General features: G+C 58.4%; 1 protein-coding gene across 3 annotated transcripts; it reads left to right on the top strand.

The window, feature by feature from the left end:
* Nucleotides 1-9: 9 nt before the first annotated feature.
* LOC100986336 (twinfilin-2) lies at nt 10-24,500 on the top strand. Of its 3 annotated transcripts, none has more exons than XM_008972143.4 (9): nt 10-283; nt 4,174-4,251; nt 7,158-7,336; nt 7,741-7,836; nt 8,049-8,153; nt 8,285-8,410; nt 9,283-9,433; nt 9,571-9,692; nt 10,152-10,741. In XM_008972143.4, the coding sequence occupies exons 1-9, from the start codon at nt 259-261 to the stop codon at nt 10,317-10,319; spliced, it is 1,050 nt and encodes a 349-aa protein (XP_008970391.1). In that variant the 5' UTR covers nt 10-258; the 3' UTR covers nt 10,320-10,741. The 3 variants fall into 3 exon arrangements, with proteins under 3 accessions (XP_008970391.1, XP_003818812.3, XP_008970390.3); XM_003818764.4 differs by lacking the exon at nt 10,152-10,741 and adding an exon at nt 15,035-18,267 and having other exon boundaries at nt 96-283; XM_008972142.4 differs by lacking the exons at nt 10-283; nt 4,174-4,251; nt 7,158-7,336; ... (3 more) ...; nt 9,283-9,433; nt 9,571-9,692 and adding an exon at nt 15,035-24,500 and having other exon boundaries at nt 10,598-13,815.
* Nucleotides 24,501-24,515: the final 15 nt, after the last annotated feature.

Raw genomic sequence — 24,515 nt, 5'->3', positions numbered from 1 at the left:
GCGGATCAATCATCATCCTTAGACCCACCCGGACCGAGGCGCAGGCTGCGCGCACGCGCGGCCCCGAGTCCCCGCCTCCCTGCCGCGCCTGTCGGGGGCGGGGCGCCGCTGGGGGCGGGTCCTGCGGCACCGCCCGGGAAGCTGCGCGAGGCTCGACAGCCTCCGCCACATCCTCCTCCTCTCTTGGTCCAGCGAGCGTTGCCGGGCCAGGGTCCAGCGGAGGGCTCCGACGGCGCGGACGGAGCGAAGCGCCGAACCATGGCGCACCAAACGGGCATCCACGGTGAGGGCGGATGGCGGGCGGGCAGGGGGCCTCGGTCTGGGCTCTCGGAAGCGCCCCCTCCCCGGCTCTCGGCCCCTCCCTCCACCCCACACCAGCCGGGAGAAAGCTTCCTGTTCTCTTTTGCAGCCGCGGGTCGCCTGGGGTGGGCACATCTGGGGGAGTACGGACGTGGTGTGCATAGCTGGGAGTGGGTGTATGTGTACGTACACAACTGGGGTGGAAGTATCTGTGTGCCTACCTGGAGATGAATGTGGCTGTGTGTGCCCATCTGTATATTTTTGTTCCTTTCCGGGAGTGGGTGTACACGCATGTGCACACGTCTTCCGTGTACAGTCCTGCCTGTGCACCTCTGGATGTGACTCGCTTGTGTACATCTAGGGTCATTCATGCACTGGCACTAGTGACTGTTTGAATGGACACTGTAGGTCGCATAGGACCCTCTTTAGACATCAGTGTTTCATGGCAGTGTGCACATGTATGTGGGTGTCTGTGTGTGTGCACAGTTGGAGCGCTTCTCAGTGTGCATTTTTGCCAAGGATGCATATACCGCATGTGTCTGACTTGAATGGGCTTGTTTATGTGTGTTAGGAGAAGGCCTTGACCTTTGCTCCTCCCAGGACACTCACTCTCCCCAGGCTAGGGAAAACCCGGAACAGAGACTTCTACGTGGGATGGAGAAAGCTGCCTATCTGACCTTGACCTCTGACCTCCCTCCCATTTTCCACTGTGACTTTCTGAGTCTGCCTCAGTCTGGTTGGAAGATCCCAGCTCCAGGCTGCAGACAGAGAAGAGGTCCAGATATGGGGTTCTGGGGGGAGAGTCCTGGCCCTAAAGAATCCAGGCCAGCTCCCACCCCCAGCCCCCATCCCTAGGAAGCTTCACCATTCCCTAGCATCACACCCTCCCCTCCCCTAGGGGTCCCAGTTTCCTTCTTGGACAGGCTGTGAGAGAAGCAATGGCTGGGAGCCAGGTGCCCTGACTCTACCTGGGGCTCAGTGTCCTCCTCTGTCACTGGCCTGAGAGAGCTGCCTGGCCTGTGGGGAAGGCCCGGGCTGTTTGCCCAGACAGCCTGGCGGGTTTGGCCATCAGCCACCCCTCCCACCACACTAGGATCCCCTGCCTGGGGCTGCCACCATCGACCTGCCTGACCACCTGAATCCTGGTGCGGTTGTGGCCACTTGGTGGCTGGGCTGCCCTGAGAAGGTTTCCCTGGCCCCGCGAAGGCAGGGGCCTGGGTCAGGGCCAGGGCTCCCAGATGGGCCAGCCTTTCTCCAGGAGGAGCTGGCGGGCAGGCTTCATGACTCAGCCCCACAGGAGGGAACTGCCTCCTGGCCAGCTTCTTCCTTCCCCTTTGTCTGGTCATAGCTGCTGCCTCCCAGCCTCCAGCCCTGGTGGAGGAGATCCCAGGAAGTTAGCCACCCCATACCCCTTCCCTGCTGCCTCACTCCCTCCTTTCCCATAGTGAGACAGGCCCACCGAGGGGGTCACTGGGGACTGGGCTGCCCCTAGCCCTCCTTCCACCTGTGAGCAGCCCACTTCTTCCCATTTCTGGCCTGGGAAGTTGGCAGCAGAGATCACCCTGGAGGACCAAGTGCCAGCCCTGTCCTGACCATAGGTGTGGATCTGCTGACCGCAGAGCAGGCAGGAAAGGGACCTGTAACGTGAGGCTCACTGGAGTCGGAGGGAAGGTGTTCATGAATCATTGATAATAGAGGCTTAGGTGTCCCAGGCCTGGCCTCTGGATTATTGATGGTGGCTGGGCAGGCATTGGGGCTGGGGTGGGCAGGGATGTGCCTTTCCCTGTGGGGGTGTCAGTTTGCCCTGGTAACACTAGAAGGGGCCTGTCGGCCTGTCCCTTAGGGGAGCTTCTTGGCCTTCCTTCTGGGAAGGTCTGGGCAGGTAGAAGGGGCAGCTCAGCAGTCAGCTTGCTGTTATTATCATAATAAAAGATTAATTGTTATTAATAGAGGCCGCCATCGCCAAGCCCTTTCTCCCATTTACCCCTCACCACAGCCCTCCCAAGTTTGGGGCTATTATTTCCATTTTATACACTGAAGTTCAGAGAGGTCAGGAGTCACACAGCTGAGGGAGAAGTGGAGCCCCAGAGGCCAGGCTTGGGGCCTCAGGGACCTGCTTGGGATCTGCCGATGGAAAGTTCTGTCCTGGCCCAGTGGGATGGTGTCCACCTGCCTACAGTTCCATGCCATGTTTCTCTGAGCCCTAAGGGTCTGCTGAGCTCAGTTGGGCCCCAGCCCACCCAGTGGCCTTGGAGGGTGGTGCATAGCCTGAGGTCTCAGATTAACGGTCACTCTGCAAAGGGGGGGCACCTGAGGACATAACCAGAGTTTGTTTTCCTAAAGGCCCCCCCGCCCCTCAGTTGCCCAGTCCTGGCCCTATAAATATTCTCTGACCTCAGGCCTCCAGCTGTGTTCCTGACGGAATTCCCCTGACCCTTGGGCAGCCTCAAGGTCACACTGGCCTAGCCCTGGTCACCCAGGGACCCAAGCAGGGCCCTTCCCCACATGGGCCGTGGTGGTTTCCCTGTCCACTAGTAGATCCACCACTTATGGCTCCCCAGTTCTCACCATGGTCCTCACCTCTGCCCTGGGGTCCTTGGTCACTCACTGGCTCTCACCTTCCAGCTCTACAGCCCAATGACCAAGATGGAGTCTCTCTTTTTTTTTTTTTTTTCTGAGGCGGAGTTTCACTCTTGTTGCCCAGGCTGGAGTGCAATGGTGTGATCTCAGCTCACTGTAACCTCCGCCTCCCGGGTTCAAGCAATTTTCCTGCCTCAGCCTCCCAAGTAGCTGGGATTACAGGTGCGTGCTACCATGCCTGGCTAATTTTTGTATTTTTAGTAGAGATGGGGTTTTGCCATGTTGGCCAGGCTGGTCTTGAACTCCTGACCTCAGGTGATCTGCCCGCCTTGGCCTCCCAAATTGCTGGGATTACAGGTGAGAGCCACCGCACCTGACCAAGATGGAGTCTCTTAGTGAGTTTCGGGGAGCCATTCCTTCTGGAAGCTGCCCCGACTGCCTGAGGGTTAAGGGCATGTTGTCCCCCCACCCCCCACAGGGCTGTATCTGGGCTGGCTGTGGCTCCTCGGGTCTCAGGGTTAGACAGCCTGGCTGGAGGGCTGGGACTGGGGCTGCACACATGGGTGTCATGCGTGTCCATGTGCTTCTGTGTACACTTTGATACATCCTGTTGCCTGCACACACGTCTCAGCCAAGCTCTGCACTTGCCTGCCTGTGTGCGTGTTAGCAAGCCGGGGACTATATCTCTGTGTGTGTTTGCGTATCTAAACATGCGTGTCCATTTGTGTTTGAGCAACTGAGCATGTGTTCATGTATGAGGGTGTTTGAATTTCTGCTCCTCTGTCACACATGCGTGTTGTGTGTTACATTCACACATGCTGGATTGAGCTCTGTGTGTGTGTGTGTGTGTGTGTGTATGAATGGGCATAGTGGTCATTGCACAGTGGGGGCATTTGTCTGTGTTCTTTTTTCTGTGTATATGACTGTGCTGAGTGTGTCCAGGCCAGCCCAGAGCTCGGCCATCCTGGGGGGCAGGGGGCAGATGGAGGCTATTCACTGTGGCTGGCCTGGCTTATGCCAGAGCCTGCCCATCTTCTGGTGGGTTGTCCCATCCCTGCCCACCCCGCCCCATCACCGGACCTATCCCAGCCAGCAGGCCACTCGCCTGCCACCTCTGCTGGCTAAATTTGGGAGCTTGTGTTCAGTGGCTGTCTCAGGTTGCCAGTCACATGGGGGGCTGTATTTAACCTGGTTCCCAGCTCAGCCACCAGACCCTGTGGGACAGAGCAGGCCCCATACTCGTCTCTGTCCACTCTGCCCACTCATCCCCCACCATGTTTCTTGTTCTTATAGCCACGGAAGAGCTGAAGGAATTCTTTGCCAAGGCACGGGCTGGCTCTGTGCGGCTCATCAAGGTTGTGATTGAGGACGGTGAGTGCCCCTCACAGGCCAGTGTATAGGCTTGGGGGTGGACTCTGCTGCCTCTGTGGGTGGGGGAAGGAGGATGTTGGCCCCTGGCCTGCCGGGACCTCAATTTCCCACTCTGGAAATGGGTGTGAGGCCATCCTGACAAAGGAGAGCCTCACAGGGCAGCATCAGAGGTGGGCGCGATTGTCACCTCTGTTATGCAGAGCAGGAAGCCGAAGCTGGGGTCAGCAAATAGAGCCCTGTCCTGGGGTCCTGCCACCTCCCAGAGGCTGCATGGATATTCAGATGGGCCTGGCCAGGATGCCGAGCTGGGCTGGGCAGAGGGGCAGGGGATAAGTGAATCCAGCACTGCCCCTTGTGGCTGGTGCCACCCACCCCATTTGTTTGTGGCCTGGCCTGGCTCAGCTGCTGTCCGAGGGGAGACCTAAGGAGATCCTGCACCCTTCTCTTGGAAGTGCCCCCATGATGGGGAGAAGGGATGAGTGTCTGGCTCATCTGAGAGTAGGATGGGAGGGTTCTAGGCTTGGCTGGGCTTTGGCCTTGCCCCTGAGGACCTGGGAGCTGTATAGAGGGCAGTGCTGGGGACACTGGGACTTGAGCTGAGGCCTGAAGTGGGGAGGGTTTGGGGAGGCAGAGGATTAAACTGAGGAGGATTGGGAGGTCAGAGGCCAGAGAACATTTTTTCACCTTTCCTCCGTGCCAATGGACTGTCCCTTTGGGTGAGGAGTACAGACTTTGGGACTGGGGTAGGCCAGGCTCCCCAGAGGTCCTCCCAGCTCTTCTCATTAGCCATTCAGCAGCGGGCACTTTGGATGGCTGCCTGAATGGGCCTGGTGCTCAGCTGACTTTCCACGCGTTGTGTTGGCTCAAAGCAGGATCTGCCATTCCAAGTTTTAGGGCCTTGGCAGTGCTTTGCCCAGGGAGTCCAAATTCTGATGCCCTCAGAGACTGGGCAGGGGTCACTGTGGCAGAATATTAGTGATGGCTTCCTGGAGTGGCAGGCCACAGCCACCCCACCCTTAAAAAGGCAGTTGCACTCATTGACCCCAGTCCTCGGCCCTCCCTGTTGCCTCCCAGACAAGATGTCCCTGCAGATTTTTTTTTTTTTTTTTTTTTTTGAGACAGAGTTTCGCTCTGTCGCCCAGGCTGGAGTGTAGTGGTGCGATCTCAGCTTACTGCAAGCTCCGCCTCCCGGGTTCACGCCATTCTCCTGCCTCAGCCTCCCGAGTAGCTGGGACTACAGGCGACCGCCACTGCGCCCGGCTAATTTTGTATTTTTAGTAGAGACGGGGTTTCACCATGGTCTCAATCTCCTGACCTCGTGATCCGCCCACCTCGGCCTCCCAAAGTGCTGGGATTACGGGCATGAGCCACCGTGCCCAGCCGTCCCCGAAGATTTTAAGCAGGAGGAATCTCTGGATTGACTTTTATCTCAGTTCTGCATGACAGTTGTTGGGGTACCTGGGAGTGCCCAGGAGGGTCCAGGCCCCCGATGGGCAGCCACTGTCCATCTCCAATTGAGGATGGCTCCAGTGTGGCCAGAGGGCCTGATTTTTCTAGAGAGGCTGAGAATTCTACTTCTTATGTAAAATTTCCCAGTTTGAAAATGTTAGCAACAAATTAAGCAATGTTGACAGTGCTGTAGGGGCCAACACAGGCCGTGACTACTCAAAGTCACTGTGACTGTGATCCTGTCTGAGTTCTGGGTGGGCGGTGAGGAGGCCGAGGCCTCAGAGGGCCTGGTCTGTTGGGGCATCCAGGCATCGGGGCCCCTGCCCAGATCAGGAGAGTCTGGTGGACTGACACCAGGACCCCCAGCCAGGCTGACTGCCCCTTTGCCCCAGTTATTGCTCCAGGCTAGACCTGTGTATACCCAGGCTGGTGTCTGGTGCCCAGATGAGGTCCCAGTCTACAAGTGCAGCTGGATGCCCCATTTCAGCCAAGGAGCTAGCAGGCCTGTGGGGCCTAGGCACTTAGATGGTGGCTGCTTTGGATCTGCGACATTTTCTTTCTTTTTTTGAGATGGAGTTTCGCTCTTGTTGCCCAGGCTGGAGTGCAATGGCGCCATCTCCTGCTCACCACAACCTCCGCCTCCTGGGTTCAAGCGATTCTCCCACCTCAGCCTCCCGAGCAGCTGGGATTACAGGCCACTACACCCAGCTAATTTTGTATTTTTAGTAGAGACGGGGTTTCTCCATGTTGGTCAGGGTGGTCTCGAACTCCCAACCTCAGGCGATCCGCCTGCCTCTGCCTCCCAAAGTGCTGGGATTATAGGCGTGAGCCACCGCGCCCGGCAAGGATCTGTGACATTTTCGAGGGAACTGCAGCTGGCAGGTAGCCGCAGGATGTCTGTTTATGCAGGGTCTGGTAGGAGCCCCTGCTCCTCCTTTCCAGAGGCTTTTGCCCCTGCAGGTCCCTGTGGCCTGGGGCTGTGACCTGCCCCTCAGCACATTTGTCCTGAGGGGAGTCTGCTGCGGTTCTTCTGCTGGAGCCCCAGGGGAGGAGGCGAGCAGGAGGCAGTTTCGTGGGGACTGTGGGCTGAGCAGCTGTGCGGTGGGGATGGGGTCCAAGGGAGCACCCAGGGGTGTGGTGTCCGTGAGGGGCTGACGGCTGCGTGTCTTTGTGTGGCTGTTTGTGTTGGTGATCTGCGCACGTGTGTGTGTGTGGGGCGGGGTGTGTGCACGCGCTGGGGATGTGCAGGGGGCAGCCCTCAGGTGGCAGCTTTGTGCCTTCCCTTGCTCACTCATTCAGCCACACAGCCTCACACTTCTGGGACCTGGGGGCTCCAGGGAAGGTGAGGGGCAGCCGGCTGCTCTGAGCCAGCTGGGCAGCCACAGCGAGGCTGGAGGTCTGCAGCGGGAGGCGCAGTGGGAGCTGGGAGCGGCTGCTCATCCGGCCTCTGCCCCCAGAGCAGCTCGTGCTGGGTGCCTCGCAGGAGCCGGTGGGCCGCTGGGACCAGGACTATGACAGGGCCGTGCTGCCACTGCTGGACGCCCAGCAGCCCTGCTACCTGCTCTACCGCCTCGACTCACAGAATGCTCAGGGCTTCGAATGGCTCTTCCTCGCCTGGTCGCCTGATAACTCCCCCGTGAGTCCTGGGCCAGTGGGAAGTGAGGAGGGGAGCTGGGGCTGAGCCAGGCAACAAGGCCTTGCCCTGGGGGATCCAAGAGGGGACACAGGCCTGCCCCTGGAGGGTGGGGGAAGAGCTGTCAGGCCGTACCCTAGGGAGTCTGAGAGAGGGTCAAGTCCCTGTGCCCGCAGCCTGGGTACCTCTCGCTCTCCAGGCCTCAGCCTGGCTCCGGAGGCTGTGATCAGGCTGGACGAGGGCTCCCCCTGCTGGTGGGGGCCACCTGCTGCGTCCTGGCCCCGGGCTGGCCCTCTGCCAGGTGTGCCAGCGCAGTGAGCCCACCGAGTTCCTCCAGAGGCACCTGTCTGTTCTGGGAGAGGCAGCCCTGCCCAGAGGCCTCTCACGGTTTGGCCCTTGCCCTTCAGGTGCGGCTGAAGATGCTGTACGCGGCCACACGGGCCACAGTGAAAAAGGAGTTTGGAGGTGGCCACATCAAGGATGAGCTCTTCGGGACTGTGAAGGTAACCCTAAGCCAGGACTTACCGGGACACAATCCTGGGCCCACAGAGAGGGGTCACTGTGCAGGGTCAGAGAGCAAGCTAGTGCCAGCTTCGGGAGGAAGATGGGGGCGCTGGGGGAGTCCAAGGGCTGCAAGCTGGCGTGCTCCGTGGGCCTCCTCTAGCCAATCCCCAGGTGCCCATTTATGGCTCTGCATTCACCCCCACCCCTGCAGGATGACCTCTCTTTTGCTGGGTACCAGAAACACCTGTCGTCCTGTGCGGCACCTGCCCCGCTGACCTCGGCTGAGAGAGAGCTCCAGCAGATCCGCATTAACGAGGTGGGTGGGGAGCAGAGGCCCCAGCCTTGAGCCCTCAGGGTCATATCGGCCCAGTGGCAGCCTGTGCTGCCTGGGAGCCACACCCTGCTTTGGGCCGGTGAGGGCCTCCCTCACCATTCCCCTACCCACAGGTGAAGACAGAGATCAGTGTGGAAAGCAAGCACCAGACCCTGCAGGGCCTCGCCTTCCCCCTGCAGCCTGAGGCCCAGCGGGCACTCCAGCAGCTCAAGCAGAAGATGGTCAACTACATCCAGATGGTGGGTGCCTGCTCCCTACCCTGGCACACGCTGCCACCACCCCTACTCCTGCCCATGCACATGTGCAGATGTACATGGAGTCCCCACTCCACCAGCCTGCAGTCTGTCCCCTTCAGCTCGTCCATGTGCTCGTGGGAACACATGGTCCACCCCACCCCTCCCTGATCCCTACCTATTCCGCCTCGGGCACAGACACTGTGTGCACATAGATGTGTTCTGGTCCCTTGTCCCCAGGCCCTGCTCATACACAGGTACACCCATGAGCACACTGCCCCATTGCGCCCTCCACCCATACCCCTGGGGTCACACTGACCCCTCAGCCCCGAGGCCCTTCCTGTCACAGATCCCCTTGCGCCCTCCACCCATACCCCTGGGGTCACACTGACCCCTCAGCCCCGAGGCCCTTCCTGTCACAGATCCCCTCTGTTGTCTCCTTGACCACTCCGTTTCCCTAGGCAGGGTCCTTCTGCTCTGGCTGTTCCGGCTGCCGCTTTCAAGCAAAACGGCTCCTCCCTTCCAAGATGCTTCCGCCAGAGGCCTTGCCTCTGAGGATGGGCTGGCCCAGTGGCAGTATCTCCCTGAGGTTGTGACCCTCCACACCATCCTGTCCCAGGAGTCACTACCGTTGACTACCCTTGGTGGGAGTTCCTTCTCTAGCACCACCTTCAAAGGGGCAGAGTTGGGGCTGGGCCCAGGACTGGCCTCTTCAGAGGGACCCCCATAGAGGGATGGCCATTGCAGGGGAGTCTTGGGAGAGGGAGGTCACATCAGGCTCCTGCCCACCAGCTAATCCTGTTTGAGGGCTTCCTGGGGAGAGGGGCCTGGGCCCACCCCGACCTGGTGCTCTCCCATCTTCCCTTGGCCCTGGGCAGAAGCTGGACCTAGAGCGGGAAACCATTGAGCTGGTGCACACAGAGCCCACGGATGTGGCCCAGCTGCCCTCCCGGGTGCCCCGAGATGCTGCCCGCTACCACTTCTTCCTCTACAAGCACACCCATGAGGGCGACCCCCTTGAGTCTGTAGGTGAGTGGCCATGGCAGGGCTCCCAAGCCTGTGGCTGGGTGGGAGCAGGGCTGGTCTGCAGTGGGGCAGGCCTGCTCTGGGTGCGAAGGTCAGCAGGTTTCCCAGGCCTCCCAGGCTCACCTCCTGCCCCCCAACAGTGTTCATCTACTCCATGCCGGGGTACAAGTGCAGCATCAAGGAGCGAATGCTCTACTCCAGCTGCAAGAGCCGCCTCCTCGACTCCGTGGAGCAGGACTTCCATCTGGAGATCGCCAAGAAAGTAGGCGCCCTCCCCAGGGCCTCACCTCCCCAGGCCCTATCACCCCAATCTCCATGTGGGGCGCTGGGGTCCTGAGATGACGGCAGAGCAGGAATCGTTGCTCTCGTGTTGATCATAGGGCATCTGAGGCCCAAGGAGCAACACGCATGGCCCAAGGCTGCCCAGCTGATCGGTGGCTCAGAAAAGTCCAAGTCCTGGCTACCATGTCATGTCCTTTCCCTGGGCCTGGAGACAGGGAGGAGGTGACCCCAGCGAGCAGAGTCCAAGGCATGCAGGGCAGCAGGCCCTAAGCTCTTGCTTTCCTGGGAGTGGCATTCCAGGTGGGGAATCAAGGGGAGACCTCAGGAGACCCCAGGGCTAGGATGTGAGAGCAAGGGGTGCCCCAGGAGTGGGGGCTACCAGGGGTGGTGTGTGTCAGAGCCCCTCCCATTGGGGTGACCACTGCCTTGCCCCACGCAGATTGAGATTGGCGATGGGGCAGAGCTGACGGCAGAGTTCCTCTACGACGAGGTACACCCCAAGCAACACGCCTTCAAGCAGGCCTTCGCCAAGCCCAAGGGCCCAGGGGGCAAGCGGGGCCATAAGCGCCTCATCCGCGGCCCAGGCGAAAATGGGGATGACAGCTAGGAGGCTGGAGCAGGGCCGGCCACGTGTGGACTGTGGGGCTGCCCACCTTCCGCTCCCTGCCACCATCCTCCTTCCTGGGCTCCAGGAAAGTGTTTCTGGGAGGTCAGGAGGGCTGGCAGCTGAACGCACTTGCAGTGTCCGAGGGCCACCGGGCTGGCATTTTGTGACCCTTCCCTGTTGCTGTCCCTGCATCTCGTCTGTGTGCCCAGGGTGTCCGGGGACCCTGCCTGGCTGGCTTAAGGGGGCTGGGTCAGGGGCCTGGCATGAACCTGGCCTCCCGGGGAGCTGAGACTAGGGTCCCAGCACAGCCCAGAAACCTTTGGCCACAAGAAGTGGGGTCAGTCAGGGCTGGGGCAGGGGTCACTGCAGTTTGGGATGGTTGAATGCTGTATTTTCTAAAGAATAAAATATTTTTAAATCAAGACTTGTGCTTGGCCCTGAGAGACCGCCTCTGGCCCTGGGAATTGGGCAGTCTTGTGCATATACCTGTCCTTTCCCAACAGGGGAGAGGGGAGTGCCGGCCTGCGAGGTGGAGCCCCAGCACTCCACCTCCAGGTGTGTGGGAGAGGCTGTGCCTGTGAGTGGGGGTGCAGCCTCACGCGGGTCTCCCAGTCAACAGGAGCCCTGCTGGAGAGGCAGGCGCGCCTCCACTGTGACATGAGGGATCTGCATATGGTCATTTGCTGAGGCTGCCGTAACAAATTACCACCAACTTAGTGGCTTCGAAGAAACTCAAGTGTATTCTCTTACAGTTCTGGAGGCTGGAAGACTGAGATGGGTCTCACAGGGCCAAAGTTGAGGTGTTGGCAGGGCTGGCTGTGTCTGGGCCCCTCAGAAGAACCCATCTCCTGGCCTTTTCTGGCTGTATTCCTTGGCTTGGGGCCCCTTCCTCCACCTTCAAAGCCAGAGGTGACATCTCTGATTCTGCTTTCCTCGGCCTCTGGGCTCCCATGGCCTTTTGTAGTCGAATCTCCCTCTGTCTCCATTTCATAAGGGACATTGTAATTGCATTCACCCTCCCTGCCCCCACCACCTGCCCCCGTCAAGATGGGTAACTTAATCACATCTGCGAAGTCGTTTTTGCCACACTGTGGGGCGTTGGGGTCACGTGTTTGCAGGTTTGGGGAATTAGGACAAGGATCTCTGAGAGGGACTTTATGCAGCCTCCCACATGGGATAAGGGCTCCTCCTCGAAGGCTTCCCAGCCTCCCTGGGCTGAGGCCAGGACAAGTTTTTCTGTGGACATCAGTATCGGTGTCTCCAAGCTGAGTGTGTCCATGTGCGTGGGTCTGTACCTGTGTGTGCAGACCCCTCTGTCAGCTTACTGGCCTCTCTGGTTTTCTGCCTCCAAAGAAGGCAGGGCCACTGCTGGGTATGGGGGTCTGGGTCCCTGGTGCAAGGGACTCTGGGAAAGTCTCAGGCTTGGGGCTCCACAGGAGCCCGAGCTTCGGTGTATCCCTCTGAGAGGTGGATGGAGGGAGTGAATGCAGGTGCCTTCCACCCCAGGCAGGCAGGAGTGGAAGCATGGGGTTGATGCCTGCAGCCCAGCTACTGAGTGGGCACTGCTCTCCTTCCTGGCTCAGGGCAACATTCTATCCCTGGTGCCTTTCTGAGCCCCTGCTCAAGCCCCTAGAATTGTAGAGAGGAGAGCCAGACTAGCTAAGACCCAGAGGAGGCTTGTCCTTGCCCAGCTGAAACATTGGCTCCCAGGTGGGCAGGAAGACGATGCCATCGCCCCCTGCTGCTGAGCCAGCCAGATGCCTGGCACTATGGAGCCTGCCTGCCATGATACCACCCAGAGTGGGCCTGGGGGGAGCAGGCTGGCAGATGTGCAGCCTTGCCTCCTCCCAGCAGCAACCATTCATTCATTCATTCATTCAGCCTTCACTCAGAAATACCCTCTCTGTGCCTGCCCAGAGCTGACTGCTGGGTGTACATAATTCAGCAGATATCAAGCACTTACTATGTGCTGGGCACTGTACTGGATCCTGGGGATGCAGATAAAAGATCACTGCCCTCAAGAAGCTGACATTCCAGCAGGGGAATAAGACGATATACAATAAACCATGAAAGATCAATGATCCGGTGTGCTAGCAGTTAAAAAATGTTAGGACAAAGAGAAACATAGACCAGGCAAAGGAGCTCAGGAGTGCCAGATCTGGGGTGGGAGGTTTGTAAGAAGGCTGGATGGCCCTGTTGAGAGGGTGACATGGGAGCAGAGACATAATGGAGGCAAAGGAGGGGTCATGTGAGACTTGGGGGAGTTTCCAGGCAGAGGGAATAGCACATCCCAAGGCCCTGAGGCAGGAGAATGTCCAGGGGCTACACAGTCAACTGCAAGCAGGCCAGTGGGCCTGGAGAGCACTCAGGGGAACAGCGGGTGGCAAGTCCCATAGGGCCTTGTTGGCCATCTGTGGACTGTGGCTTTGACTCCAGAGTCAGCCAGGGAGGGGTCTGAGCAGAGGAGGGACCCAGTGTGACTTAGGTTTGAACAGTTCCCTCTAGGGGCTGAATGTGACCAGCCCCTGGAGGGCGGAGAGCAGGGCAGGACAGCCAGAAGGGAGGTGGCACCTGCATGGGTCTAGGAGAGAGGATGGGGGCTGGTGGACATGGGGACGGTGGGCTGTGGGCACACCCTTCAGCGTGGTGGACCCAGCAGAACTTGCTGAGGGGCCCGGGGTCACCCAAGGCTTTGGGCCCGAGGAATCTGAGTCTCGTCACCTAGATCAGAAGGAGAGTGGGAAGAACTGATGGGGAGGACTGGCTGGCGGCCCTGCTGGGCCAGCGCACACCTGGCCTCTAGGAGCCCCATCTGGAGTGACGTGGTGTGTGCTCTGATGGGGCCCCAGGGGCTCTGGGAATGTGGAAGAGGAGGTCTTGTTTCCGGAAGATGTTGCAAGGCTGTGGTGAAGGCAGGTGCAGCCTAGCCTCCTGCTCAAGCTACACCCTGGCCCTCCACGCATGAGGCCCTGCAGAACTCTGGAGATGGTGCCCACAAGGGCAGAAAAGGACAAGTCGGCGGCCGCTGTCCTGAGGGCACCAGCTGTGGTGCAGGAGCCAAGACCTGAGGGTGGAAGTGTCCTCTTAGAATGGGGTGTGCCCAGCAAGGTGTACCCGCTACTGGTGCTACCCCGAATTCCCATCTCTCCCTGAGCTCTGGGCCTTAGCTCCTCCCTGGGCTTGGTAGAGGACAGGTGTGAGGCCCTCATGGGATGTAGGCTGTCTGAGAAGGGAGTGGAAAGAGGAAGGGGTGAAGGAGCTGTCTGCCATTTGACTATGCAAATGGCCTTTGACTCATGGGACCCTGTCCTCCTCACTGGGGGCAGGGTGGAGTGGAGGGGGAGCTACTAGGCTGGTATAAAAATCTTACTTCCTCTATTCTCTGAGCCGCTGCTGCCCCTGTGGGAAGGGACCTCGAGTGTGAAGCATCCTTCCCTGTAGCTGCTGTCCAGTCTGCCCGCCAGACCCTCTGGAGAAGCCCCTGCCCCCCAGCATGGTAGGACAACAGCTCTCAGTCCCCTGGGGAAGGGGATATCCTGGGAAGGGGTGGGGAAAGAAGTGGGCTTGGCAGCTGCAAGCAACAGTGACGGGTTGTCACCCACATGGCCCTGGGGACACTCACTGAATCCTGAAGACTTCAGAGCCGAAGCCCTCTTCTTTTTTCTTTCTTTTTTTTTTTTTTTTGAGAGGGAGTTTCGCTCTTGTTGCCCAGGCTGGAGTGCAGTGGCTTGATCTCAGCTCACTGCAATCTCCACCTCCCGGGTTCAAGTGATTCTCCTGCCTCAGCCTCCCAAGTAGCTGGGATTACAGCTTGCACCACTATGCCTGGCTAATTTTGTATTTTTAGTAGAGCCAGGGTTTCTCCATGTTGGTCAGGCTGGTCTCGAACTCCTGACCTCAGGTGATCTGCCCACTTCGGCTTCCCAAACTGCTGGGATTACAGGTGTGAGCCACCGTGCCCAGCCACTGAAGCCCTCTTCTGAGCAATGAGACCCAAACCCCCAGAGGGGACGAGGAGGCTGAGACACTGATGGAGCTGGGGCTGGAGCCTGGGTTTGGGTCTCACTGGGCCTGTAGCTTGGGGCTGGCTCTGTCTGGCACTTTGCAGGCCACCCCTCTCTCCATCTGTTCTGACCCATAAGGCAAAGGCTCTCGGGCTAGGTGAGGCAGGCAGAGAGTGATGGAGCTGTGCAGTGCCCTCTGGCCAGGGTCCCTGGGAGGCAGCCGGCCTGGGCCATAGTGGGAGACTCTCACACCTGCCTGAATCTTGGCCGAAGGAAAAGGAAGGGGTTGTGGGGTGGCTGGTGGAGGGCAGAGAGCGGATTTCAGGGCAGCTGGAGGGGAGGGAGCCAGCTGCCACCTTGCTCAGGAGCAGGAAGGGAAAGTCGGGGAGAGACCAGGGGGGGCCGTGGGCCACCTTGCCTGGCCTGGTATCGCCAGGGATTGGTTAAGTGAAAGCTCCAGATCATAAGTCTGGATTCTAGGTCTCAGTCCTGGTTCTGAAGCCTAATTCTGAGTCCAAGACTGGGTCTGAGACTGAGTTCAGGTTCCCCACAAGCCATGGGGGATGGGAATGGGGCTTGGCAGCCAGGAAGAACTTCTGCAGGTAGGGCTTGGAGAGAGGGGTTGGAAGATGCTGGAAGATGCCCATGAAGTGGAGTGGGTGGAGGTGGAGCTGGGGGCCGGCCACTCACACAGCCCTCCCACCCCCACAGGGTTTCTGCCGCAGCGCCCTGCACCCGCTGTCTCTCCTGGTGCAGGCCATCGTGCTGGCCATGACCCTGGCCCTGGGTACCTTGCCTGCCTTCCTACCCTGTGAGCTCCAGCCCCACGGCCTGGTGAACTGCAACTGGCTATTCCTGAAGTCTGTGCCCCACTTCTCCATGGCAGCACCCCGTGGCAATGTCACCAGCCTTTCCTTGTCCTCCAACCGCATCCACCACCTCCATGATTCTGACTTTGCCCACCTGCCCAGCCTGCGGCATCTCAACCTCAAGTGGAACTGCCCGCCGGTTGGCCTCAGCCCCATGCACTTCCCCTGTCACATGACCATCGAGCCCAGCACCTTCTTGGCTGTGCCCACCCTGGAAGAGCTAAACCTGAGCTACAACAACATCATGACTGTGCCTGCGCTGCCCAAATCCCTCATATCCCTGTCCCTCAGCCATACCAACATCCTGATGCTAGACTCTGCCAGCCTCGCTGGCCTGCATGCCCTGCGCTTCCTATTCATGGACGGCAACTGTTATTACAAGAACCCCTGCAGGCAGGCACTGGAGGTGGCCCCAGGTGCCCTCCTTGGCCTGGGCAACCTCACCCACCTGTCACTCAAGTACAACAACCTCACTGTGGTGCCCCGCAACCTGCCTTCCAGTCTGGAGTATCTGCTGTTGTCCTACAACCGCATCGTCAAACTGGCACCTGAGGACCTGGCCAATCTGACCGCCCTGCGTGTGCTCGATGTGGGCGGAAATTGCCGCCGCTGCGACCACGCTCCCAACCCCTGCATGGAGTGCCCTCGTCACTTCCCCCAGCTACATCCCAATACCTTCAGCCACCTGAGCCGTCTTGAAGGCCTGGTGTTGAAGGACAGTTCTCTCTCCTGGCTGAATGCCAGTTGGTTCCGTGGGCTGGGAAACCTCCGAGTGCTGGACCTGAGTGAGAACTTCCTCTACAAATGCATCACTAAAACCAAGGCCTTCCAGGGCCTAACACAGCTGCGCAAGCTTAACCTGTCCTTCAATTACCAAAAGAGGGTGTCCTTTGCCCACCTGTCTCTGGCCCCTTCCTTCGGGAGCCTGGTCGCCCTGAAGGAGCTGGACATGCACGGCATCTTCTTCCGCTCACTCGATGAGACCACGCTCCGGCCACTGGCCCGCCTGCCCATGCTCCAGACTCTGCGTCTGCAGATGAACTTCATCAACCAGGCCCAGCTCGGCATCTTCAGGGCCTTCCCTGGCCTGCGCTACGTGGACCTGTCAGACAACCGCATCAGCGGAGCTTCGGAGCTGACAGCCACCATGGGGGAGGCAGATGGAGGGGAGAAGGTCTGGCTGCAGCCTGGGGACCTTGCTCCGGCCCCAGTGGACACTCCCAGCTCTGAAGACTTCAAGCCCAACTGCAGCACCCTCAACTTCACCTTGGATCTGTCACGGAACAACCTGGTGACCGTGCAGCCGGAGATGTTTGCCCAGCTCTCGCACCTGCAGTGCCTGCGCCTGAGCCACAACTGCATCTCGCAGGCAGTCAATGGCTCCCAGTTCCTGCCGCTGACTGGTCTGCAGGTGCTAGACCTGTCCCACAATAAGCTGGACCTCTACCACGAGCACTCATTCACGGAGCTACCACGACTGGAGGCCCTGGACCTCAGCTACAACAGCCAGCCCTTTGGCATGCAGGGCGTGGGCCACAACTTCAGCTTCGTGGCTCACCTGCGCACCCTGCGCCACCTCAGCCTGGCCCACAACAACATCCACAGCCAAGTGTCCCAGCAGCTCTGCAGTACGTCGCTGCGGGCCCTGGACTTCAGCGGCAATGCACTGGGCCATATGTGGGCCGAGGGAGACCTCTATCTGCACTTCTTCCAAGGCCTGAGCGGTTTGATCTGGCTGGACTTGTCCCAGAACCGCCTGCACACCCTCCTGCCCCAAACCCTGCGCAACCTCCCCAAGAGCCTACAGGTGCTGCGTCTCCGTGACAATTACCTGGCCTTCTTTAAGTGGTGGAGCCTCCACTTCCTCCCCAAACTGGAAGTCCTCGACCTGGCGGGAAACCAGCTGAAGGCCCTGACCAATGGCAGCCTGCCTGCTGGCACCCGGCTCCGGAGGCTGGATGTCAGCTGCAACAGCATCAGCTTCGTGGCCCCCGGCTTCTTTTCCAAGGCCAAGGAGCTGCGAGAGCTCAACCTTAGCACCAACGCCCTCAAGACAGTGGACCACTCCTGGTTTGGGCCCCTGGCGAGTGCCCTGCAAATACTAGATGTAAGCGCCAACCCTCTGCACTGCGCCTGTGGGGCGGCCTTTATGGACTTCCTGCTGGAGGTGCAGGCTGCCGTGCCTGGTCTGCCCAGCCGGGTGAAGTGTGGCAGTCCGGGCCAGCTCCAGGGCCTCAGCATCTTTGCACAGGACCTGCGCCTCTGCCTGGATGAGGCCCTCTCCTGGGACTGTTTCGCCCTCTCGCTGCTGGCTGTGGCTCTGGGCCTGGGTGTGCCCATGCTGCATCACCTCTGTGGCTGGGACCTCTGGTACTGCTTCCACCTGTGCCTGGCCTGGCTTCCCTGGCGGGGGCGGCAAAGTGGGCAAGGTGAGGATGCCCTGCCCTACGATGCCTTCGTGGTCTTCGACAAAACGCAGAGCGCAGTGGCAGACTGGGTGTACAACGAGCTTCGGGGGCAGCTGGAGGAGTGCCGTGGGCGCTGGGCACTCCGCCTGTGCCTGGAGGAACGCGACTGGCTGCCTGGCAAAACCCTCTTTGAGAACCTGTGGGCCTCGGTCTATGGCAGCCGCAAGACGCTGTTTGTGCTGGCCCACACGGACCGGGTCAGTGGTCTCTTGCGCGCCAGCTTCCTGCTGGCCCAGCAGCGCCTGCTGGAGGACCGCAAGGACGTCGTGGTGCTGGTGATCCTGAGCCCTGACGGCCGCCGCTCCCGCTACGTGCGGCTGCGCCAGCGCCTCTGCCGCCAGAGTGTCCTTCTCTGGCCCCACCAGCCCAGTGGTCAGCGCAGCTTCTGGGCCCAGCTGGGCATGGCCCTGACCAGGGACAACCACCACTTCTATAACCGGAACTTCTGCCAGGGACCCACGGCCGAATAGCCGTGAGCCGGAATCCTGCACGGTGCCACCTCCACACTCACCTCACCTCTGCCTGCCTGGTCTGACCCTCCCCTGCTCGCCTCCCTCACCCCACACCTGACACAGAGCAGGCACTCAATAAATGCTACCGAAGGCTAGATGGCTAACTCTGAGCTCACTGGAGGCATGGACAGGAGGAGGGAAGGGAGAATTCTCCAGGCCTCCACGAAGCAGCTTAGGGAAAATTGCCATAAAGACGGGACAGAAGTCTGCAGGGGAGGAAGCTGCTAAGCTCTGTTCTCTGGGGAGTCTGATGATGGTCACTGGATGTGGTCTTGGTCCTTCCCAGAGAGTAGGGGCCTCTTTTAGCCCCTCCCAGAATGCCCTGCCCTACCTTTCCCATGCAGAACCGGGCAGCACCTGACAGACTTGGCAGCACCCCTTTGTTGTGTATGGGTCTCAGGTTGTCTGTCTCCCTCACCTACTGGACTGGAATGCCTTGAGGGCAGAGAAGCTGCAGGCTTGGTTCCTTTCTGGCGCTCAGCAAAGTCTTGAGTGGCAGCAGCTATGGGGACTGTTCATTCCAAAACGGGAGAATGAATTGCAGCAAGGGTGGAGGGGTGATTGCGCCCTCTGGTGGCCATGCCTGTGCCAAGCGGAGAAGGCTGGTTCAGGGTCGGGAGGGGAAGGCCTGTGGGTGCATCCCTGCAGCAGGGAGCTGGGAGCCACAGACAGGAGAATCCACTCCTTTCTCTTTCCACCTACAGGTGCTTGCTGGGTCTCTCCATTCTGATATTAAAGGGACACCTAGGCAAGCCACCTCCCTCCCTCCCTCCCTCCTTCCCTCTCTCCCTCCCTCCCTCCGTCCCTCCCTCCTTCCTCCCTCCCTCCCTCCTTCCTTTCTCTCTCTCTCTCTCTCTCTCTCTCTTCTTCCTTTCTGAGACAAGGTCTCACTCTGTCACCCAGGCTGGAGTGCAGTGGCATGAACACTGCAGCCTTGACCTCCTGGGCTCAAGCGATCCTCCCACCTCAGCCTCCTGAGTAGCTAGGACCACAGGGGTGCACCACCATACTCAGCGAATTTTTTTATTTTTTTGTAGAAACAGGATCTCACTATGTTGCCTAGGCTGGTCTCAGACTCTTGGATGCAAGTGATCCTCCCGCCTCAGCCCCACAAAATGCTGGGATTATAGGCGTGAGCCACCAAGCCTGACCTTTTTTTTTTTTTTTTTTTGCCACAGTCTTGCTCTGTCACCCAGGCTGGAGTGCAATGCAATGGTGGGATCACAGCTCACTGCAGCCTCAACCTTCTGGGACCAGGTGCTCCATCTCACCCTCCCATGTAGCTGACACTACAGGCCACACCCAGCTAAATTTTATATTTTTAGTAGAGACCAGGTTTCACCACGTTGCCCAGGCTGGTCTTAAGCTCCTGGGCTCAAGCAATCCTCCTGCCTCGGCCTCCCAAAGTGCTGGGATTACAGGTGTGAGCCACTGCACCCGGCTTCTATATGTGATAGTGTACATTTCAGGATAGAGCTGGGAGCCCCAATGACCAGTGTTTGGAGAGGTCAGGGTCTGTCCTCAGCAGGATCTCCTCCACACTGTGTGTGGAGCCATGAGGAGCGTCAGGCCTGGAGCCCCTGAGGGGCCCTCTCTTGGGCTGGCAGCCTACACCATTACCACAGCCAAAACTGCCCTTTGAGGAGCAGGGGAGAAATATGCAGGCTGACAGGTTGGAGCTGGGGCCCGGTTTGGCCGGTCCAGGCCAGTTTGAGATCTGCTTGTCCACTCAGGGCCTCTGGAGGGGAGAGCTGGAGCTGGCAGCAGACAGCTAACTTGGTGGGCTGATCATGGCAGCCCTTGGAGGGTTGCTTTTGCCCTGCTCCCCAGGGCATGGCTGTGGGGGAAGTCTATGCTGCCGTCCTCTTTCTGACTTGGGTACAGGGGCTCCTGTGGTGGGCTGTAGATCCCTGTTATCTGCTCATCTGAAAGAAGGAGGGTCTCTGACCTACCAATCGGAAGCCCTGTGCCCCACGTGGGCTCTGACCCAACCTGTCATCCTTCCTTGGCTGCCTGCAGAGAAAAGAAAACAACAGTCTTTTCCCCCAGGCTGGAGTCTAGGGAAGTCCACTGTTGAGTGGCTCTGAGACTATTCTGGCCACAATCAGGGGCAGGGACAGGAAGCTGGAAACAGAATCCCATTCAGGGAACCATATTTTGCATGTGGGAGGCAAGGCAAACCTGCCTCTCTTGGGATTGCCAGGCCCACCCTCCGGCAGTTCCTGGTGGACCTTCCATCTCCCCACCCCCCACCCACGCTCACAGTCCTGATGCTTTTGGGGCTGGAGATTCAGGAGAGCATTTGGAGAGGAAGCACACGGGCCATGGTGGGGGGCTGTTGGGCTCGGCTCAGGTGAGTCTGGGGGTCTGTGGCACTTGGCTCTGTGCTGTCTACGTGATCAGAGAAGCCGCGCACCACTATCTCAGGTCCTGCAGGAAGTGGTTGGAGCTGGGCCAGGGTGGGGCTGGGTGGGAGGGAGCGCCCTCTGCATTGTAGTCAGGAAGGGTACTCAGAGATGGCTCCAGGTTCTCTCCTCCACACGGCGGCCATCCTTGCCCATCAGCACGGCCAGGAAAGAGACAGGACTCAGGCCAGATTGCCTGGGCTTGCCTGCCAGTTCTGCCATTTGGGTTGTCTCAGGCAGGTGACCTCCCCTACTGGAGCCTCAGCTTGCTCGCTCTATAAATGGGAATGAGCAGCGCCACTCTGCAGGACGTTGGAGGGATTCGTACACTATGGGTAAGGGTCTGAAACGCTGAGCAGGGCCTCAGTTATTATTAGGTGATGGGATTTACACGCAGGACCCTCAACTGATGTGGCTTCAGTGTTTCTCTCTCCACCCAGTGCCTCCCAGGGCACTGACAGGGTTCAGATGTGGTTGCATCAGAGGCACATGCAGCTGGGACAGTAGCTGTTTCTGGGAGCAGGACCAGGGCTCCTGGGAAAGTCCATGGACCTGGTGTTATCCCCTCGTGTTGGGGAGCAGAGAGTGCTCCCCAGCACAAGGAAGTAGAGGAGCAGGCATGAGACTCAGGCAACCTGATAGAGGAAAACTTCAAGGAGAGGAATGTCTGTTCACCAAGATTTCAAATACAGTTTGCCCTTTTCCCTTTAGGACACCTTATTTAATGCCGTCAGCTTCTAAATATCCTTAGAGAACTTTCATGACATCGTAGTTTCACACTAGAGTTGCTTATAAAAGCCAAACTTCCTTTCTTTTCTTTCTTTCTTTTTTTTTTTTTTTTTTAAGACGGACTCTCGCTCTGTTACCCAGGCTGGAGTGTAGTGGTGTGATCTTGGTTCACTGCAACCTCCGCCTCCCGGGTTCAAGCGATTCTCCTGCCTCAGCCTCCCAAGTAGCTGGGATTACAAGTGCGCACCATCACACCTGGCTAATTTATTGTATTTTTAGTAGAGATGGGGTTTCATCATGTTGGCCAGGCTGGTCTCGAACACCTGACCTCAAGTGATCCACCTGCTTTGGCCTCCCAGAGTGTTGGGATTACAGGCGTGAGCCATGGAGCCCGGCCCAAACTTCCATTTTTAAGCAGTTCGCGAATCCCGCCTACTTCCTGCAGATCACCCGGTCCTTCTTTCTCATAACCCCAAGAAGCAGGGAGGGGCACATGCACCTGAGGGCCTTGCTTCTGCTGGCTCTGGGTCTTACGAAGGAAGAGTGGATCTTCCTAAGCATTCAGGTAGCAACATTACCCCAGCTGGAGGAAAACAATCCCATTTGAAGGAAGGGAGGTGATGGAGTCCTGGGCGTGGGAATGACAGGGACAATGGAAAGCCCTGAAAGCTCCTGTGAGGCAGCAGAGCCAGGAATGCTAAGCGAGGCTCGTTTCCTGAGCAGGAAGGAACTGAATCATGATTCCGAGGTGATGTGGTTTCCATCAAGCCCTGTAGCCTGCCTAGGTGTATGGTTTTATCTGATGGGAGTGTGACTCAGCCGAGCTCTGAGGGTGTGTGCCCCAGGCCCACTGCCAGCTTCCTGGGAAGGGGTGCCAGCCCAACTCTGTACAGAGAGGAGAAAACACAGCTGCCGTTTCTAGAGCTACGAGAAGGGAGGCGAGGTCAAAGGACTCTGCTCAACTCCAGCTGCTTGGTTTTGCTTCAGCTGTCTCAGTCTTTCTAGTAAACTTGACCTGTTGCCATTGGGTTTCTTTTTCTTTCATTCAGTACACATTTGTTTAGCATCCACTATGTATTAGGCACTGTGCTGGACTTTAAGGACACGGAAGTGAGAATACAGGGCACCTGTCCTCAGGGAGATGACATTACAACAGGGCAAATGGCCAGCAGGGGAAAAGTCACTGTGGGTGGTGACCAGAGCTCTGAAGGGCATCATGTCAGAGGCCAAGCAATGGTGAGACTGCAAGACGGTCTGCCTTAGCCGGCATGCTCAGCATGGTCTCCTTGGGGACCCTTGTCTGAGTGAAGAGAGGCAGCCACACCATGATCCAGGGGAGAAGCATACTGACAGAGAAAGAATGGCTCACACCAGGGCCTGGAAGTTGTAGAGAACCTAGGTATTTGAGGCCCACAGTGAACAAACGAGGGTAGGATGGGAGACGGGTCTGGAGAACTGGATGGGACCTTGATCCCAACTTTGTCAGCCTGTGTGAGGAGCTTAGGGTTTTGTTTTGTTTTGAGATGGAATCTCACTCTGTCACCCAGGCTGGAGTGCAGTGGCATGATCTCGGCTCACTGCAACCTCCACTTCCTGGGCTCAAGTGATTCTCCTGCCTAGCCTCCCGAGTAGCTGGGATTACAGGTGCATGCCACTACGCCTGGCTAATTTTTTGTATTTTTAGTAGAGACGGGGTTTCACCATCTTGGCCAGGCTGGTCTCGAACTCCTGACCTCAAGTGATCTACCTGCCTTGCCTTCCCAAAGTGCTGGGATTACTTACAGGTGTGAGCCACCATGCCCGGCCTAGGGTTTTTGAGTCAGGGTCTCGCTCCGTCTCCCAGGCTGGAGTGCAGTGATGCAGTCTCAGCTCACTGCAGCCTCGATTGCCTGGGCTCAAACGATCCTCCCACCTCAGCCTCCCGAGCAGCTGGACTACAGGTGTGCACCACCACACCTGGCTAATTTTTAAATTATTTGTAGAGATAGGATTTCCCATTGTTGCCCAGGCTGCTCTCACAAACTCCTGGGCTGAAACAATTCTCCCACCTCAGCCTCCCAAAGTGCTGGAATTACAGGCTGGGATTACAGGCATCAGCCACCATGCCCACCATGCCCAGCCTGAATTTAGAATTTAACCGGATTGTGACTGGAAGACCCAGGAAAGTTTTCTGCAGGGTAGGGACATGATCTGATTTTATTTTTAAAAGATCTCTCCAGCTGCTCTTGGGGTGAGTTGGGCAGATGCCATATGGTGGCATGACGAGGGTGGCGGCAGAGGAGGGGATGAGACGTGGCCTGGCCTGAGATGCACTTCAGAGGTGGAACTTACAGGACTTGCTAGTAGTGTGCATGTGAGGGAAAGGGCTGATTTCCACAGGAGAGGTCTGGGTGCCTGGGCAGATGATAAGGCAAGAAGAAGACCAGGCAGCGAGGGGCAGGAGACCCGGGGTGCCCTCCGTGCCTGTGTGGTTGGAGGTACCTGTTTGACACCCAGGCAGAGATGGCAGTGCACAGATGCAGCTGAAAGCCCAGGCTGCGAGAGATTCTGTGGGGTGGGGGAGTTGAGTACAGTTAAGAGACGAGCCTGGTGGGGCCGTCAACATTCACAGGAAGACCCACCCAAATGGAACAAGAACTGCTCATGGGGCAGGGGGAAGACAATCGGCAGAGGTTAGTGGCACAGACGCTTAGAGGAGAAGCTTCAAAAAGGCCAAGGACAACCACTGCAAATACCACTGAGATCCACCAAAGGAAGACAGAACTGGCCACCGGACTTGGCAAGATAGAGACAGATGTGAGAGACTAGCAGCCTTCCTAGAGAACAGGGATGAAAGGGCAACTGCTTAGAATAGGGGCAGCACAGAGGGGCAGGGGCAGCAAGAAGGGGGTCTAGACAGAGAGAGCTTATTTTTCAGAAGGGGGACAAAGCCTCTGCAGGCCAAGGAGGATGAACCAGCAGAGGGGGAGAAATTCTGCAGCAAAGAGATGGCTGCAGGACCATGCAAGAAACAACAGGACCTGAAATACAAACGGAGAGAGGCAGGATGAGGAGCACAAACCCCTCTGCCTTTGCTGGATGGGACACAACTACAGGTGCAGGAAGCTGACAGGCTGGAGGACAGGGTGGTGACAGACAAGCCAGTCTTCTGACGCCCAGACTTTCACAGGGAAGAATGGGGTCAAGGCAGTAGCTGAAAGGGAAAGTCA

Source organism: Pan paniscus, chromosome 2 (genome assembly GCF_029289425.2).
Source record: "Pan paniscus chromosome 2, NHGRI_mPanPan1-v2.0_pri, whole genome shotgun sequence".
NCBI lineage: Eukaryota > Metazoa > Chordata > Mammalia > Primates > Hominidae > Pan > Pan paniscus.
The sequence above is the reverse complement of the archived record's forward strand: the minus strand, read 5'-3'. Positions and strand labels throughout refer to the sequence as shown.

Bases quoted from the DNA above. Each gene is read 5' to 3' on its own strand.
- LOC100986336 (XM_003818764.4), top strand. From the start codon at position 259: ATGGCGCACCAAACGGGCATCCACG. The intron at 7,337-7,740 runs GTGAGTCCTGGG...CTTGCCCTTCAG, and splicing joins GGTCGCCTGATAACTCCCCC to GTGCGGCTGAAGATGCTGTA. The intron at 9,434-9,570 runs GTGAGTGGCCAT...GCCCCCCAACAG, and splicing joins CGACCCCCTTGAGTCTGTAG to TGTTCATCTACTCCATGCCG.